We start from the raw sequence: 20,513 nt of genomic DNA, 5'->3' as shown, positions 1-20,513 counted from the left end.
CATCTAGCATCAAAAACACATAAGCACAGGAGTCCAGCTAGAACTGCTTTTCTATGGCAACCTGTATTGTTTTCCTAGGGTTGTTATGGATTACTACATTTCCAATCATCAGTCATATGACAATGTATCTGTGCACAGAGGCGATGAACTTAGCCTTGACCAATTGGCTGCTGCTCCAATTCTGCTCTGAATAAGTCAGTGAGTTAACAGACAAAACTCAGTAGGACTGAAGGCTTTTATTAAAATTTAGCTACTAAATAGCTTTCCAAATTGCCCAAGAAACTACCTTAGAAATGCTTAAGTATCTCTTTCCAATTGCTGTAACGCTTAGCAAAAGGGGTTAGGATCCACTTACCCCAAAACTCATCATTTTCAAGTATGCAACTAACATCATGTATGCTAGTTTCAAGACACCTAGATTCCCTGGAAAATCTCAGTGGGAAGACTGGACATAAGAGCCATCAGGCTCCACCAGGAAAAAATTCTGACCCTGTCTAGGAGTGCTCCAAAAGTATCCCATGAAAACTCTTTAAGGAAACTTCTGTGAATGAATATTTTGATGGAATCTCCTGAACAGACTTTGTTAGGGGTAACTTCAAGCATAAGGTATGCAAAAGGACAGAAACCTGACTGCCTCCTTGCCAGAAGCTGCCAGAATATAAACAAAATAAGGTATTTTGAAAGACCTTTCTGGTACAACTTTAATTTAAGTAGATTGATGACATTCTTTCATTTCTTCACCTATATCTGGAAGAAATATTTCCACTTGTGTTGTTCATTTTCAATGTTATGAATACATGTTTTTATTTGCATTTTACAACAAACAAACTTGAGATAAATAAGGTATAGAGACATTCGCTCTCTGTCAGGTGCAATGACTCAGTAAACTGGGTCATACTAAAAAGCATACTCCCAGCTTCACAGCATATGCACCACTATCCAAATTCAAAAAGTGCTAAGAATTTACCTTGTCTGCCCAAGCCACTTGACACAATCAGGGTGAAGGAAAGAAGTGTTTCCCAGAGCTGATAACAACCAAGAAGGCTTTCTGGTATACTCAAAGTTATTGGGTGGCACGCTCAGACTTGGAGGATGACTGATGGTAGGTATCACTGTCATCCAGTGAGAAATGATGTTATTTTGGTTCCTTCGTACTGACCTCATCCATCAAACAATGAATTACAGAAGAGATATTAAAACATTTGAAGCTAGACAGAAGAAATATCAGTCCTAAAAGACCAAAATTAAAGTCTATATTAATTTGAGTTAGCGCTGTAAAATCCCACACGGAAGGGTGAAAGGCTCTGAAAGGCACATCAGCTCCACCCTTGAAAAGTCATTAAACACTTGAGTCTCTCGACAGGAACTGAGTGGAATCAATCCAGCTGCCTATACAAGGATTAATGAAAAGGGTAACAGGGTTCAAAAGAGGAAGCATGTCTTGAAGTTATTCTTGACTGCTCTCCTAGGAGTTGTGCAGAGTATTCGCTTAACACTACACCTAAGGCAGTGGCAACAGAAAGGATTTTTCTTGGGTTGGAACCAAAGAAGTTTTTTGACACTCTGACCTCAGAAAAATACCGATACACTGATTAGATAAATAAGAAAATCTCTTGAACCTACTTAGACAACCATTCAGCATCATATCATCATATCACACTGTGTTCAGTTTTGGGCCCCTCACTACAAGAAAGATATTGAGGTGCTGGAGCATGTCCAGAGAAGAGCAACGAAGCTGGTGAAGGGTCTGGAGAACAAGTCTTATGAGGAGCGGCTGAGGGAACTGGGGTTGTTTAGCCTGGAGAAAAGGAGGCTGAGGGGAGACCTTATCACCCTCTACAACTACCTGAAAGGAGATTGTAGCGAGGTGGGTGTTGGTCTCTTTTCCCAAGTAACAAATGATAGGATGAGAGGAAATGTCCTCCAAGTTGCGCCAGGGGAGGTTTAGATTGGACATGAGGAAAAAATTCTTTACTGAAGGAGTGGTTAAACATTGGAACAGGCTGCCCAGGGAAGTGGTTGAGTCCCCATCCCTGGAGGTATTTAAAAGACGAGTAGATGAGGCACTTAGGGACATGGTTTAGTGGGCATGGTGGTGTTGGGTCGATGGTTGGACTCGATGATCATAGAGGTCTTTTCCAACCTCAATGATTCTATGAGGAAAAATTTCTGCACCGAAAGAGTTGTCAAGCATTGGAACAGGCTGCCCAGGGAAGTGGTGAAGTCACCATCCCTGGAGGTATTTAAAAGAGATGTAGATGTGGCACTTAGGGACATGGTTTACTGGTGGACTTGGCAGTGTTAGGTTTACGGTTGGACTCGATGATCTTAAAGGTCTTCTCCAAACTAAATGATTCCATGATTCTATGATTCTATATTGCCACATACTCAATGTCTTGCTCTCTGGAAGGACGCAACACTCCTTCAGAAGAAGAATCAGCAGGGTGGTATTAGTGAGTTTTCAATTGATACGATGGCAACACATTCTTCAGCAGTCCACTGCCTAATGACTCTAGCCTTTAAGATACAATGGGAAAATACGATGGGATGTATCCATGGATTCCTTTATTTAGTATCAGAATGGATGTTGAAGTTGTGAAAACAACAGAAATCTGTAAGCATTGTTCTTCATTACTGAAGAAAGGCAAAGATACTGTTGTGCCACTGCTGCAATGGCTCCTCCAAATCATCTGCCACTATATTATCTATGATGCACAGAAGAATGTTATTCTGCCTCCTTTCGATAAAAATGACATGGATGAAAGTTGCAAATAAAGGTCCAGTGTTGTTGGAGCGGTGTGCATTGGTCTCATTATGAGTTCAGATACAGTTTTATCACTGCCCATTATTCTCAGATGAAAAGCTTGTATTTAGAACAGTATGTAAATGACAGTTTTTAAATGGCTTTACAGCCTCTTGAACACTAGATGAAGATGCTAAAAAGAAGCAGAGATGCTGTGTTTCAGGGCTTCTGATGATCTCTAAGGATCTTATGACATTAGACTTTCTCTGAAGTTAATTTTCTTCTGTTTCACAGCAGCGACAGCCAAGAAGGACGAAGAAGAATTTATTAACCTTTTTTGATTTGCACCATCTTTGACAGTTGTTCCATATTATGTGACAAGATAAGATTATCAATGAAGGTAGCTAATAGCTAAATCTGTTCAGCAGCAGGAGTAGTGCTCCCATTTCTTGGCATATTATTAATATGAAAGACTAATAGATTACAAAGTTAGTCTACAAAATTTTTGCTAAAGCCAGTAATTACAGGACAAAGAGCATCAGTGGAATAGTAAGATCATTAATGACAAACCTGAACTGACTATCTACTGAGTCTGCCTAAGGAATGAGGTTGAGAGTCATCTTATTTCGTAATTAAGGGAGCAGAGTTCCTGTGAAATTCCTGTGTTGAATATGACCCTACCGAAGGACACCTCAATTAGTGTAAACTGCAGAGGATAACCTTGGTAAAAATTAATTGAAGTTTATAATACATAAGTCTTAGATCACAAAAGACACAGTATAAAGGAAACCCTAAACCTACTGTATATTGTTCAGTTGGAATTATGTTTGAACTATGCTAATAAAAAAGTGGAAAGAAAAGATGCATGCATATTTTATCATACATGTACTTACTTAAGGAAAGCAAGCAATGTAGAATGTTGCCAGTGGAGCTGTAACATTCGTTCAACTGGATCAAGGGGCAATGACTGGCTTGATGTAATGCCTGGTAACAACCGTCCGCTCAGATGGAATAACATGTCATAAACAGTCTTAGTATCTTTGCCAAGGTTTTGTTTAAAAACCTTGTCTTGCGAAGAGGTCACCTGAACTTTACACACATCACTAAGAGAGAAAAAGCTTCCATTATTATTCTTTTAAATGCACAAAATGGGCTAACATTATATATATCATGATGATAGATTTAATAAACCATTAAGTGAAAACAGCAGCAAGAAGGTTGAAAAATATAGCATTTTTTCCTTTTTACAAAACTTTCATAATAATGTAAGAATTTTGAACTGCATGGAATATTTAATAAGTATATGTGAAATATTTCATAAATAAATTTCTGTTTGTCATTGCTTTCTGCCAAGCACAACTTTGATTTCTATCACGTTTATAAATGCCTATGTGTTTGTGTCCCAGGAGACTGGCTTCTTCATATTTAGTAGCAAGCTAGATAAGATCAACTAAGTGATGCCACTAAGACTGATATATTTCCAGGGTGTTTGCAAGACTGTTGATTATGAAATTTGCTTTCCCATCTGTTCCTTGATCTTCAGAGTATGTGGGGGGAAAAAAGACATATTGTTACAACGCTTATTTATGCCACCAAAGAAGGGACAATTGCTAGAACTGTGTTCATTCTGGGAAGAGAATCAATTTCAGTTACAAGGGTGACATACAGTTTGAACTGCATATTTAACATACACTGCATTATGATATATCAGAGCATCATAGTTGGAAATATATTTTAGAAAATTAAGAATAACACCTGAATGACATTTTCATATAAACAGCACATAGATGCCACAATTTTAATATACAACTGTGCATTAGAGTGCGTTTATATTCCTCAGATCATATCCAAAACATTTTAGTATATATGTTAACATTTTATTAGGCAAACATAAGTTAGCTCTAAGCAGATATGAATTACCTACCGTCTTAGTGAATATGGTACTGAAATAGGATTTTGTCCCTTAGACCAACCAAAGAGAGTGAACCAATTCTTAACAGCAGTTAGGGTTTTCTGAAAGAAGATGTACTCCTCTTTATCTTCATCAGGAAAAAATGATAATTCACATTTATTTTCTCTCCCTTCACTTTGACTGTCAGCTTCACTCTCTTCACTCATCTTTTCATCACTCTCACTTTCAAAAGTAGTATCTGACTCTGAATGATAAAAAAAAAATCCAGAAAGATTCCTTATTTCCCTATTTTTGTCTAGTACAAAACTAATTTTTTTTTTTGAACACAACTGTTTTCAGAAAACAAAAAACTGTCAGACAACGGAATTATCAAATTATTTCAGGAATAAACAATTTAAGTGACACGTACACATCTTGGGAATAGAGCAAATTATATTCTTGGAATCTAATTTCACCTAAAGAAAAAATTATTACCCAATCAGAAAAAATAAATTCAGGCATGGCTTACAAAACCACAGACAGCAATCTTAAAGAAACAGTCTTACATACAGTTTCAGTAGGTATGGCTTTACCAGCTAGTCAATGCTAGTTCCCCACACTAATCACACAGCATGGCTCAGTAACTGACTTGTGTTCAAACAGTTTATCAGGTATTGTAGAGGTATAACTAAGCCTACATCCCAATATATAAGCCTTTGGACTTTTCTACCCTCTGTTAAGCCTTCTCTCTCCTAAATTCTGACCTGGTCAAAACTAAGATTATATATTTTAACAACTCCTGTTAACAACAACAATATTATTGCATAAAAGATAACTAAGAAAACAAAGAACACTTTTCTTCATAGCACAAATAACTTGGATGATTCCATCCTTGAAGGTGTATTTTAATACCACTGCTGCAGTTTTAATGTTTAATTAATGATGCAAAAATAAAACTAGCTAATACCTTAGACAGTGAATAAAAAAAAAATCTTGTTAGGATTTAAGAAAAAACAATACAATACAGAGAAAAGAGACTCATCCTTTGTAAGATCATCATGCAGTCAGATCTGAGTTTGAGCAGTTCTGCCAGCTGACAAGATTACTTTCCCCATCTTGTCACTGCCACCTTTGCCAGAGGTTACTGCCTTTTCAGATCTGAAACTGAGTTACTCTTTCGAACTCTTCTTACATCATTCCATTAAAAATGAATCCTGCTGGTAAAGAGCTACTATTTAATCTGTTTAACTACCCCTATTTGTCTTGGGAATACCTTCGAAAATGATCACACAAACATCAGCAGATCTGCAAAAGTGAAATCGTAACAGTGATGAAAACAGGAGCAGTACTTCTGCTGTTCTAACTTCCTAATTAGAAAACTAGCAGCTGAAAGAAGAGAGATGTCAACAGCCTCAGATACTAGTCACCTGACAACCTTACAAAAGATCTATTACTCTTAGTTCATATGGAACAGCACCTTAACTGAGCCCCACTGACAACAGTTGTTTTTATATCGTACTTCATAAATGCAATAAAAATTCTGAAGTCTAACCCGAGCATACAACTAGACCTTTGCAGAATATAGCATGTTTACAGAGTGTATTATGGTTGGTTAGTTCATGACTACAGAAACAATGCCCTTCGTAGCAACTAATCCCTTAGGTTTGTTCAGTAGTTATTTTTCTGCTGGCTCCTCCATGGACATATTATTGCAGATGAGACATTGACTTTTTTCTTTTCTTTTTTTCTTTTTTTTTTTTTTTTTTTTTTTTTTTAAATAGTTGACTGATTTCCCTTCCACTTAGTCTGCGAAAAGGAAGGAGAGTTTTTTCTGCTTCTATGCTCTAGGCCACATTTCCCATGGTGTCACAGAGAGGACAGCCTCCCCATTATTCATTGATTATATGTGCAGAAGTATTTCAGGCAAAGCTTACAAATGTGAAACATCATCTTTTTGAAGCAGTAAGCTGAAAAGCAGTTGTAAGAGCTCAAAGTGTTTTAAGTGAACAGCTGCACTATACCTGATTGAGAATCTTCATAGGTTGAGTCAGTGGTTGCACCAAAGGAACTTGAGGAAATACTATGGGAAAGTGACTGTGGAATACAACATGGATGCAGAACAACTTCTCCACTACTGCAGTCTTTACTATCTATAAAACAAGATTACAAGCTGCAGTTGAGAAAACATATTTTATTGCCTGTGCTTTAACAGTTTATAAACAGATATCTGCTTCTACATTTTTCTGTTTCGTGCTTCAATTAATCAAGTAACACTTCTCATTTGACTCATTATGAAAATCTCACTTTGGTCATTAGACCAGGGACAAAAAAAAATTACCTGCATATTTGTTTCCATTAACTGTATGTTTTACATACATGAGGTCTTCACACTTGCTGAAAAGCACCTATCAGAACACCGCTAATTCAAGAATTGTAAGTCATGAACAAAATATTCTTAAGGAATTTTTGATCACAGCTCTGTAATGAGTCTCAGCATACCATTATCAAGCTCTTTCAGACTCAACAACACATATTTTACAAACCAAACTCAAAAGTATGCTTTATAAATCCATCAGTTCTGTCAGAACATATGTTTTGACATTCTCATGTTGGCCTAGGATAGAATTAGAGGACCCTCTGCTAGCTATCTCTGATGTCAGTCTCCAGAACAAGAGTAGAAGAGGAACCCAGTGTAGCTTCTAGAGAAGTAAACACACCAGTAAGAGAAGGAAGAACTCTGTATGATTATCTTTAATTTTTGATTGCTGGCACTGTTATTTGTATGGTTTGGAGCAAATAACACAAGAGCATGGTGTCAGATACGTGGAAGCAAAGCCTTCCTGAACAGCTTTCAAAGCCACTTTGTTGTATATATATGGTTTGGTCACATCAAACAGCATTCCACACCAAAATAGTCTATACAAAACCACATAAAATAGACTCAAGGAATTTAGCGGTAATGACTTGCTTCAAAACTGATACAAACTGATAGTGTGAACAAACCAATAAGCAATCAATACAGGACAGAAATATCCCATTATTAATGGGAGATCAGTTCTTATAAAATCATCAGTCTATTTTTGGCTTAATCCTTAAGGGAAACCCACAAAGCATCTTCAAAAGACAAGCTGGCAAAAATCACCTATTGATCACAAAAAAAAAAAAAAAAAAAAAAAAGAAATCATTTACAGGAGATAATACTTTTCCCCGATTCCTATCTTCATTTAATTGTGCTGTGATCCATCAATGATATGGTACCTATACCTATCTTCTATATTAAAAAAAAAAAAAAAAAAATTACCTGTCTTCTTGCTAATCCCTTTTTCAGCTTCACAAGTACCACCAAATCTCTTTTCCCTTACATAGTCCAAGTAACACACTTATTTTTAGTTAATGCAGTCTTAGAATTCAGCGTCTTCAAAGCTAAATTTATTTCAGACCTAAGGAATGACTTGCTTACCTGAAAAACTTGTCCATTTCATCAAAATATCAGATCCCAACAACTATAAAAAAATATAATAAATTTACCCCATATTTGAACCTGCTTTGAGCAGAAAGTTGGACTAGATAACCCCCAGAGATCCCTTCCGACCTGAATCGCACAACGATCCTAATCTCTTCCCATAAGCACAGCTACACATAAAGAGATTACAGATCATTGAGGCAGGTAGAAAGTGGAGGGGCAGGAGGCTGGCAGCGATGGGGCTGGAGGGACACACACACAGGCAGAGATGTAGAGACAGAGAGGCAGGCAGAGGGAGGCGGGCAGAGAGACACATTGCAGATAAAAATATTTCTAGTCTCTGATTGCAGGCTTTTATTAGGCCTTAAAATATGACTATGTTCTCCAGCCTTCAAGGACAGTAATTCAAAAAACCTGAAAACTATTCCCAACAAGCAAATAATGATTGCATTTTATCATAACATTGTGTGGCTTTCTTCAAAATGTATCCAACTGTTGTCCTAGGAATTATTGATGATCACTCTCTATCAATATAATATAATAAATTATGTTCATTTATTCTCTATTGTTTGGGCTGTTTTCTCTACTCATACTTTAAAAACTTCACAAAACATTCTGTAAGATTTAGGCTTGTCCAATATTTTTCAAGAAACGTTACCTAATCATTTATATAAGTTTTCCTCATTTTGAACAAGAAAGCAGAAGCTATTAAACTGTTTTAAAAATTTAATTGCAGTATCCCCTTGTAATTAATGAGGAAAAATACTATCTTGATGGTAACATCCCTATTATCACACTGAAAACACTGATAATACTACTGGATATAATATAATTTTATAAAGGTAGAATGTTGACTGCTTACTGCTTCTCAAGATAATTTGTTGATCAGAGCGGTGCAATGCCAAGTACGGGTATAAAGTAAGAAGGCAATTCTCTGCTGTTGCAGCAACTTGAATTGAGAACCTGTTAAAATACAAAAGTGATAGTTTTCTATTTAGCCATGGTAATCAAAATATTTCAGCACAAGAATAAAAGACAGAATGAAGGTGTGTGGACAACTTCTTTTCTCTTCTATTATGGTGCAATAGCAGAGTACACAGATGGGACTGCACATGCCAAAATGGTGAAGTTTAGTATAGTATTTCCACTTCACAGTTTTACTACGAGCATGGATGTATCATTAATCTGAAAGTCCAAGAGTCAGCAGAGATTTTGTGAAACAAAAACTCTGTCTCTCTGAAAAGAAAACACAGTTAAAATTACAGCTGACATTTACAAGTGTCCTAAAGGAGGCTGCTAACTTGCTAAGTATATCCTATAATTTTGACAGGAAGTTTTCTGGAAAAGCAACTTCTACTTTGATTTAACATTTATTCTGTAAGACTTTACAGAAATCTCAAAATAAATATTTAGAAATAAATAGATTCAATTTAAAAACAATGAGATATTGACTGCAATTGCTAGAATATCATAGAAATTTATGTACGTGCTCCAATGTTCACTAGAGTATCTGTACTGTCTGTAGCAGCCATATTAACGTGTAGCAATCCACCTTTTAACCTTTTTTTCATACTTCACCTCTCAGGGTACAGTCAACAAGCAAATTATTGCCATCAATGGATCCCTGTTAGCCATCTGTATGTATGTTCTTAGCTCACTGCGACAGACAGGTAATTCAACTGAGCCTAGTTCTTTTTCATTACATAGCTGGTTTTTTACTCCACATTAACTTATTAACTAACATTAATATTCATTAACCTTTTTGACTAAGGCATCACAAATACAAAGAAAAATGTATTTTAGTAATTCAAACAGCATGCTGATATCCATCTTGCTTTAGTATATTGAGAATTATGCATATTGAAAATACACCTTGCACAGAATAAAAGAAAGTATTTTCTGTTTTCTTTAAATTACACATTGAAGGACAAATTCCTATTTAATGTAAATTTAGATTACTATTAAAAGATATCACAAGACCTTTCAGATTAATTTATAGAAATGACATAATTAGCTTCTACTGCTTTGTTATAGAATAACATAATCAAGGAAAACAGAAATGTTTTAAAAGTACCAGCTTTTCTTTCCTCTTTCGTACTTCCCTCTCCAAATACAACATTCTTAGATACCTCTTTCAGGGGAACTTTATTAGAGAAAGGCTCCAACAAAATCCATAACCATCTTTCTTACTCATAAATATTCACATTTGGATTCCAATTTCATAGCTAACAGTTATTTAAATCAATAATCCAGCTCTGCAATGTTTTGGTTTGTTCTTAGGACATGTCAATCCTATTGCAACTCGGCCGGGAGCAGTGCAAGGGCCTTGGCCAGTTTCACCGTGTAGCATAGTATTTCTTTTAGCTAACTTCATGCTTTCTGCTTTTATTCAGCAAAAATCTCAGCAGCAGGACATCAGCAGGACAGATGGCCATGAGAGGTATATCTACATCTATTTATATGTACAAAATGTACATTTGTACATGCCCAAACCAGGTGTTAGAACATAATATTTTTTTCTACCTTTACCAAGCCATTTAAAGACACACGGGATCAATAACTACAAAACAGAAGAGTTTGCCAGCTTCCAACTCATGACTTTACTGTGATAAATGACAATTCTCAATACTCTGCAGGCATACGTTATGTTAACTTCAGACAACAGAATTGGGGCCAGGGATGGAAGAAAGCTCCATGAAGGTTAATGAAAGACATAGCTCTCAAGTTATATGAAAGTAACTCGGATGTCTGTATTATTGGACTCAGTCAACTTTGATTTCTCAGTTTGAGGTGAGCACCTCAGCCACCTCCATCCTCAGTGCTGATTTGAGATTTGGGCATATGCCAAATCTTCATTCATGCTCTGATTTGCACAGTAATGAAACACAGAAAAGTGTGCTTGAGAACAACTGCAGTGCATCTTAACTAGCTACCCAAATTCAGTGAGTGATACTACTCAAAGCAGATACTACTGCACAATCTAGAACATAAAGAACAGCCATTGCTACAGAACATCTGTGTACAAATAAATGCCTCAGACCTCACAGTGTTGCTGCAAGAGAAGCTCCTTCCTGTTCCAATGCTGCTAACAACCCAACAAGGGCATGCCTCCTTGACTGCTGTGCTATTATAGTAAGATAAATGAATACACCCAGCCAATAGCAAACGCAATGCAAATATATTCTTAACTAAGAAAGATTCAGAGTGTTCATAAGATGAAAAAAGATTGGACAATGAAGCACCTGTGCTGGCTGAGCATGAGCTGTGAAGAAACACCAGGAAACTGCAAGTGATAGTGGTGAGTAAATCCCTGCTGCAGGGGACAGAGGACTTCACTTACCAACCTGACCCTTCATCTAGGGAGGTTCGCTGCTTGCCTGGGGCTTTGATTCAGCATGCTGTTGAGAGACCAATGCAGCTTGTCCGACCCTTGGCCCTGCTACTCTTCCACATGGGCACCAGTGGAGTTGATGGGGAGACCTGGAACATATCAGGCATGACTGCAAGGCTTTGGGGGCAATGATCAAGGGAATAGGGCACAGGTAGTCTCCTCTTCAATCATGCTGGTGAGGGAAAAGAGCTTGAGGATGAGTGGATAGATCCTGCAAGTCAACAACTGATTCTGCAGCTGATATCAACAGCAAGGATTTAGCTCCTGTGACCATGGGTCTACCATGGCTGCAGTGACCATGAGATGGTGGAGTTCAGGATTCTGAAAGGAGGAAACAAGGCAAAAAGCCGTATCACAATCCTAGAATTCAGAAGAGCAGACTTTGGCCAGTAAAGAGCCACAAGGATGAAGAAGGGACTGAAGAACCTGCCATATGCGGAGAGACTGAGAGTTGTGAGTGTTCAGCCTGGAGAAGAGAAGGCTCAGGGGGATCTTATCTACGTGTATAAATATCTGATGGGAAGGAGTAAAGATGATGGAGCCAAACTCTTCTCAGTGATGCTCAGTGAGAGCACAAAAGGCAATGGGTACAAATTGAAATACAGGAAATTCTATCTAGTCATAAGGAAAGAAAAAAAAAATTACCATGAAAGTGGCTGAACACTGGAAGAGTCTGCCCAGAGAGGGTTGTGGAGTCTCCATCTTTGGAAATATTCAAAAACCAACTGGACAACAGTGTTGATTCTGATTTGAGGAGGGGATTTGAAGAGGGGACTAGATGATCTCTGGAGGCTCTTTCCAACCTTAGCCATTCTGTGATAATAAATATCAACTCACTTATTGGCCACCTGTCCACTCATCATCATTAAGTATTTTAATATGGTATTTTCCCAAAAGTGGGATTTGAAAGGAAACTTCAAGAAGAATGAGTCAGTAGCTAAAAAGCTAATCTGAGTTTCAAAAGATGACACTCCATTCATAAGGAAGCATGGCAGAAAAAACAAAGGTGCTAGTAGCTAAATATTTATCATACACATTTCAGGCACTGAGATATGGGGCACCAGACAGAAAAGCATGCATATTTCCATACAAATACAGCAAATAGATTACAAAGACGTGTACATTCTGCATGTGCTTAAAACCATCTTGTACCACTGACCTTTATTTATAACACCATTCATGAAGTGAGGTTACAAAGCTATAAGTCTTGTGCAATGTATTTGTTCTGTATTCGCAGCAGAGCTTAACTAAATAACATAAGTCTGTGTTACTCTATTAGAATGAAAAGTACCTGTATTGCTAGCAAATGCGAAGTTGCTAAATGTGTTAAATTATTCAGTGTATTCAGTTTTATAATGATTAATAAAGCAAGTAAAAAAAATGTTATCTACATGAACCATCATTGCCACTGTTATTTTAGTGTTTATTCTATAATGCGTATTTCCAAAGAACACAGAACAGGACAACGGCCATTAAAAATTGTGTTTACCAACATTTGAAACCTGCTGATCACCAAAAACTAAAGCTCCAACTGTGATGACAAAAAAATACCATCCAACACTAAATATAAAAGCAGTTCGTTCACTTCTCTTAAATTAACTCTGATTTTTTTTCATTTGTTTGTTTTAATGTTTGTGGAAAGACAAGAGAACCTGAATCAAAATATATTTACCCTTTTTATTTTGCTCTATAGCATTTCAGACATTTCCTAAGTAGAAACAAGTGATTTGTTTTGTATCAGTGTACCCCAAACGCTCTAGAAATGCAGGCATAGTTAAATAACCCTTCTTCAACAGTATTCATTTACAGATGCAGAATATCACTAACAATTTCTAAAGAGAAAGAATCCAAAGCCATTAGGATCTAACTGACAAATTTCTGTAGCAACATTGCTCGGGTAAATTAAAAAAATATTTAAGGGAAGTTCACACTGCTAGTTTAGGAAACAAAACAAACTGCTTGCAGAATTGGTAAGTTTCAAAAGGAAACCTGACATGAGAGCGATCTTTAAGAACAAGAGAAAACCTAGACGCAGGGAACAAGAAGTTTTAATTTAAAAATAAATAAATAAAGAGCTGCCCTCCTCCCTCCCCCCAAAAATCCTTGAACAGATCCAGAGATGACAGAACTGGAAGGGAGAGGAAAAGATGACCCATGCAAGCTCTGCCATTTCTATTCACAAATGAGCAGTTTCCCAACACTGAGGAGCCCTTATTCTTTGTAGCAGGAGCTCAGGCTTCCACAGCAATCAAAATAATACAACAATGAATAGTGACAGACACATGGTTTCACACAATATATAAGGCTTATCGTTGGGAAAGTAGCCATGTTTTTTCCAGTAGCAGCAATGATGTCAGTTTTTAATTCCTGAATAACAGACACTTCAGCTAGCAGGGACCATTAAAATGGTAGAAAGCCACAAGCACAGAAAAGAACAGGAGTCATTAATGGGTTTGGACCACCCTGGGTTTCAAAAGCACTCCCAGTTATCTGAACTAAAATGCCAATATATTATTAGGTCAGATGCATGCAACAAAGAAGCATGCAAATAGCAAGACCTCCAGTGTTTTCTAGCTCCCTGCTCTCTCCAAATTTAAATGATATTAAAGAAATTGACAGCTCTTATTCTCTAAGGCATGCCAGCAGAATACATGCATTTGACATTTGCCAACAGAGCGACATGGTTTAGGCACGTTTCCCAACACCAAAAGGGAAAGTACTGTTTCCCTCCATGAGACACAGATCCCATGGACTATCGTAACAACTGGAACCGATTCGTAACTGGGTACCTTTTAGTGATTGTGTCTCAGTTACATGATGTTGTTATTAGAGGCTAAGATCCCTGACATCCTCTCTTCCTCAAGTTCCAGCCATGAACAACGTGAATAACATCAGAAATGGTGTGAGTTTCCCCAGCTTCCCAGTGGGAGAGGGAAAGAAAATGGAGAACTGTAAAACATGGGAGGCAAGGACCTCAGTACATTTGTGTCATCAATGATCACAACAATTCATCTACCCACCACAGGTGTGGAGGGTTTTGGATATTTTGCTGCCCAGAGCACCATTTCCTTTTATTGTATGACATAACATGTATCTGTTGTTTACTACTTATTTTTTAGAAAGAGTAAGTTAAACGTCATTTCAATCAGGATGGCAGAAAACTTTCCTTCCTGCTAAATTATTTATCTAATCAGCAAGTTAAAAGATATAATAATTAGAGGACAAATATATAAACACACCGTGTTCACAGAGGCTTTTTTTGGTCTAGTTTTTCAAGCTGAAGGAAATAAGTATCATTGATAAATATTTCTTCCCATTTATTAAATACTTGCTCGAGACATTCTTGGAGGGGGCGTCACCCTCTATGTCAATGACCAGCTGGAGTGCATGGAGCTCTGCCTGGGGATGGATGAGGAGCTGACCGAGAGCTTGTGGGTCAGAATTAGAGGGAAGGCAGGGACAGGTGACATTATGGTGGGGGTCTGCTACAGGCCACCTGACCAGGAAGACCGAGCGGATGAGGCCCTCTATAGACAGATAGGGGCAGCCTCATGCTCACAAGCCCTGGTCCTCATGGGGGACTTCAACCACCCCGACATCTGTTGGAGGGACAACACGGCAGGGCATAAGCAATCCGGGAGGTTCCTGGAATGCGTCCATGATAACTTCCTTCTCCAAGTGGTAGAGGAACCAACGAGGAGAGGTGCTATGCTGGACCTTGTTCTCAGCAACAAGGAGGGGCTGGTGGGGAACGTGAAGCTCAAGGGCAGCCTGGGCTGCAGTGACCATGAAATGGTGGAGTTCAAGATCCTGAGGGCACCGAGGAGGGCGCACAGCAAGCTCACTACCCTGGACTTCAGGAGAGCAGACTTTGGCCTCTTCAGGGATCTGCTTGGTAGAGTGCCATGGGACAAAGTTAAAGCCCTGATAGCATTAAATCTGGCCAGGGACGTCAAGGGCAACAAGAAAAGATTCTATAGGTACGTCGGGGATAAAAGGAAGACGACGGAAAATGTGGGCCCTCTCCAGAATGAAACGGGAGACCTGGTTACCCGGGACATGGAGAAGGCGGAGGTACTCAATGACTTTTTTGCCTCGGTCTTCACTGGCAAGTGCTCAAGCCTCACCACCCAAGCCACAGAAGGCAAAGGCTGGGACTGGGAGAATGAAGAGCCACCCACTGTGGGAGAACATCAGGTTTGAGACCATCTAAGGCACATGAAGGTGCACAAGTCCATGGGACCCAATGAGATCCATCTGCGGGTCCTGAGGGAACTGGTGGATGAAGTTGCTAAGCCACTATCCATTGTATTTGAGAAGTCATGGCAGTCCAGAGAAGTTCCCACTGACCAGAAAAGGGGGAACATAACCCCCCTTTTAAAAAAGGGAAAAAAGGAAGACCCGGGGAACTACAGGCCAGTCAGTCTCACCTCTGTGCCTGGGAAGATCATGGCACAGACCCTCCTGGAAGCTATGCTAAGGCACATGGAGGACCGGGAGGTGATTCGAGACAGCCAGCATGGCTTCACCAAGGGCAAGTCCTGCCTGACCAACCTAGTGGCCGCCTATGATGGAGTGACGACATCAGTGGACAAGGGAAGGGCTACAGATGTCGTCTATCTGGACCTCTGCAAGGCCTTTGACATGGTCCCCCACAACATCCTCCTCTCTAAACTGGAGAGGTATGGATTTGATGGGTGGACTGTCCGGTGGGTGAGGAATTGGTTAGATCGTGGCATCCGGAGGGTAGTGGTCAATGGCTCAATGTCCAGATGGAGACTGGTGACGAGTGGCATCCCACAGGGGTCCGTACTGGGACCAGTACTGTTTAATATCTCCATCAATGACACAGACAGTGGGACTGAGTGCACCCTCAGCAAGTTTGCAGATGACACCAAGCTGAGTGGAGCGGTTGACACGCCTGAGGGACGGGATGCCATCCAGAGGGACCTGGACAAGCTGGAGAAGTGGGCCCGTGTGAACCTCGTGAGGTTTAACAAGGCCAAGTGCAAGGTCCTGCACCTGGGTCGGGGCAACCCCCGGTATCAATACAGGCTGGGGGATGAAGGGGTTGAGAGCAGCCCTGCCAAGAAGGACTTGGGGGTACTGGGGGATGAAAAGCTGGACATGAGCCAGCAATGGGCGCTCGCAGCCCAGAAGGCCAACCGTATCCTGGGCTGCATCAAAAGAAGCGTGGCCAGCAGGTCGAGGGAGGTGATTCTGCCCCTCTGCTCTGCTCTGGGGAGACCCCACCTGGAGTGCTGCATCCAGCTCTGAAGCCCTCAGCATAAGACAGACATGGACCTGTTGGAGGGGGTCCAGAAGAGGGTCACAAAAATGATCAGGGGGATGGAACACCTCTCCTATGAAGGAAGGCTGAGAGAGTTGGGGTTGTTCAGCCGAGAGAAGAGAAGGCTTTGGGGAGACCTTATTGCAGCCTATCAGTACTTAAAGGGGGCTTACAAAAAAGATGGTGGCAGACTTTTTAGCAGGGCCTGTTTGTTGACAGGACCAGGGGGAATGGCTTTAAACTAAAGGGGGGTAGATTTAGACTAGATATAAGGAAGAAATTTTTTACGCTGAGGGTGGTGAAGCACTGGAAGAGGTTGCCCAGAGAGGTGGTGGATGCCCCATCCCTGGAAACATTCCAGGTCAGGTTGGACGGGGCTGTGAGCAACCTGATCTAGTTGAAGATGTCCCTGCCCACGGCAGGGGGGTTGGACTAGATGACCTTTAGAGGTCCCTTCCAACCCAGACTATTCTATGAATCTGCGATTTTATGTTATCTTTTACTTCTGTATTCCTATCAGCCCTCTGCAAGAAAACATCATTTATTCTGCTTTGGAGCCAAAGGAGCAAAAAGGGAGAACAGAGATTAAAAATAACATTAGAAATTAACTGCAAATTCTCATTTAAGACAGTCATTAAATAAATATTAATGCATTTTCTTATGATCCATTTAATGGAATCTGTGCACACAGTAAATTACTTGCATAAATGACAACCATATATCTCTTCAGGTTTTTTTACAGCTACACATAGCATGGGTTTGCTAAAATCATGATTGCCTATCGTCTTTCAAATGTTTTCTGTAAAGTAGCCAAATTCAACTATATCTATCTTCTACCCAATGTTCACTCTGATTTAAAGAAAAAAAACATTATTATTTAGATGGACTTAACATGGACCATGCGAATCAATCCTACTGAAGTTTTAGACCTGAATTTAGAAAAGCAAAACACTGCAGAGCCTAAGTAAAAAATGACCAAAACAGAGTATTTGTCTCGTCAATACTCATGCTTTGAAATATGCCTAGACTTAGTTTTGCTTAGAAGTTAAGGCTCCTCTTCTAAGTAGTTAAATACAGGACGTGATATTTTACCAACATATGAAAATAACTTTTTAACTCACTTATTTTAATTCCAGAACACAGAATATGAAGTTCAAAATTTTAGTTCAAATCATTTAAAAATACATATTATTACTTTGAAAATGGAAATATAACGAGAGGATACCTGACAAATTAATACATCTTCAGCAACGGATACTGTGAGATTTCACGGCCTATTAAACAAACCAGAAACCTATTCAAGAACAGTTAGCTTTTATAGGTGTTATAAAAGGTTATAGGTTTCATTGTTTTATTATTAAAGATCTCGAAGGCCCTGAAATCTTGTCTTCCTAAAAGACTCAAATTAATAAGGCAGTTTAAATTCATTAGTTACACAGTTTGAAACAAACTGCTCAAATGCTTAGATAATAGGTTGAATCAGGTTTGAAGTTTGAACACATTGCATAGGTCTCCCATGGGGGGCGTAGGAAGAATGAAGGGTATATATGCAGAAAACAAGGAATTGCAGCTACAGATTACTATAGAGTGGAGTATCAAAGCACATAGTAATATTAACAGTAGTAACAAAACCCAAGTCTGGATAAATTATCATAGACTTTATTAGAATAATAACAATATGATCAGGATTAGAGAATTGGGCACTTAGACTTTTCCAATTGAAGGAAAGAATTATTTCTGGTTATGATAAAAATAATTTCTTCCAAAAGCCAGTATGAATAATATTACTACACTGACTAATAGAACACACAGAATCCCTTCATTTTGGATGGTGTGCTATTTCACCCAGTTGTATTCGGGTTTTACATCATCTGCTCCTACAGCCCACACGCACATGCAACTCTGTGACATGAAATCACATATGCATTGACAAATCAATGTTTTTAGGTATTTGTTAAAGGACAGAACTATCTGCTATGTTTTAAAATACAGCAGCAATTTTAAGATGATTTGACATTCCTGAACATGAATTTTTTCACCTTTGCGAGCAGGGATGCCTTTTAAGGTGATGACTTTTATTTGGTGTCTTTTTTTCAAAAACACATTGAGTTTGCCTTTAAATTGAGGATGGTATCCTTCATTTCATTTTAATGAAAAATATAGAAAAAAGTTTATTACACAGCAGAAAGGATTATTTCTCTATAACAAGGTTTGAGAAGCTGCTAGTGCATCATATAAAAAAAGTTATTAAAACTAAATATTGTGCCTGCTCAGCAGCTATATGTCAGACCTCATCATAAGCTTAAATTATCCTTTTCTGATAATTACTGCAAGCTTTAGCACACGTTTATGAATCACATCCCACACAATGATTAAATCTTAGCATTAAACAAAATTAATAAGAAATAGATTCTTGGCTGACAATCTATACAGAAAAATATAAAATCCAATGTGAGCAGGATTATATCCAATCCAAAGGTCCGTAACTCTTGCATCAAAATAATGTAAAATTTAGTTTTATGCTTAGGAAAAATCCCATTCTAAGCTGTAGGGTGGAGATATTTAACCCCCAAAATAGTTGTTTTACTGAAAATACTAACTGTGGGAATGACTTCTAATTACAACAGTACCTATCTTTCCTCCTCATGCATACACCCATTCATTCCACCAAGGGGAGAGATGAACAAAAGGGACAAATGCTGAAAGCAGTTATTTTTGCATAGAACATTTAATAACAGCTTTGATCTCCATTTACTAGGGGCAGGGGAGACTTTCTGCATTGCTTTTCACCATTGAAGTTACTTAAAAAACAACCTACTACTTTAAAAATCAAAACAAGATGTATGAATTCTGTGTTTGCATATGTCTTCATCACTAAACAGTATTTTCAAGAGATGAATTTTGGTATGAACACTGCATATAAATTGCCATCAAACACTAGGTGTTCTGTCCTAAAGGAATTTAGGTCTAACAGGAATTAGACCACATAATTTCCTAAGTATTTTTCAGATGTAGAGCTTATATTCCCAAATGATTTCAGTACTTTTGAAAATTTCAAATGCTTTCTGACATAGTGCACAGGATTGCATGTGAGGAAATATATAAATAAATAAATAAATAAATAAATAACAATGTAAAGCACATCTGTCCCTTATCCCTTCTCTCTGATAGTGCCCGCTTCTGCTGATGCTGCTGTCCAGAATGGCCCTCTAAGGCAGTGCAGAAAACACTGAAGAGCCCAGCACAGAGGGAGGGAGAAGACACCAACAGTTTTCCATACTTTGCTATCCAGTCCTATGTCTCATATATCAGAAGTATATGAGAAAAGACAGTATCCTGTATATTCTTCATACAGGAAGTATGGTCTGAAGCTGAAACGTATCCCTAGTGTACTTTTATGAATTCCTAGCGTTACACATACAAAAAACACACCCATATGTGTGTGTGTGTGTGTGTAGTAGAATCTGTAAACAATAAATTGCACTGATATAGACGAGCCACATCCATCCATGCAGTGTTGCGTCACCTGGCTGTTAAAATGATTTCTTTTTATCTTATGCCCCAAAGAAGCCTTAACTGAGATCAGGAGTCGGCCTCCTTTTTAGTCATGAATCAACTGTGTCCCTATAGAGCTGCTCAAAGATACTGCCCTGCCCCTTGCAAATTTAAAAAAAATTGACAGAAGCATTTAATATATTAATCATTTAATAGTTCCCAATCCCTGTCTTGGAACAC

The 20,513-nt window shown here is 38.6% G+C and overlaps 1 protein-coding gene across 1 annotated transcript in view; it reads right to left on the bottom strand.

Annotated features, from left to right (window-relative positions):
- The window catches only part of CFAP47 (cilia and flagella associated protein 47), a 371,213-nt gene that overhangs the window by 293,408 nt on the left and 57,292 nt on the right, over positions 1-20,513 (bottom strand). Inside the window, exons 27-30 of the mRNA XM_076355671.1 lie at positions 8,960-9,060; positions 6,656-6,784; positions 4,668-4,899; positions 3,637-3,846 (exon numbers count right to left, since the gene is read on the bottom strand). Coding sequence (XP_076211786.1) covers positions 3,637-3,846; positions 4,668-4,899; positions 6,656-6,784; positions 8,960-9,060 — 672 coding nt within the window. The remainder of the gene's footprint in view (positions 1-3,636; positions 3,847-4,667; positions 4,900-6,655; positions 6,785-8,959; positions 9,061-20,513) is intronic.

The sequence above is a fragment of the Aptenodytes patagonicus genome, chromosome 1 (assembly GCF_965638725.1).
Source record: "Aptenodytes patagonicus chromosome 1, bAptPat1.pri.cur, whole genome shotgun sequence".
NCBI lineage: Eukaryota > Metazoa > Chordata > Aves > Sphenisciformes > Spheniscidae > Aptenodytes > Aptenodytes patagonicus.
Note: the sequence above shows the minus strand (reverse complement) of the source record. Positions and strands in the feature narration are given on the sequence as shown.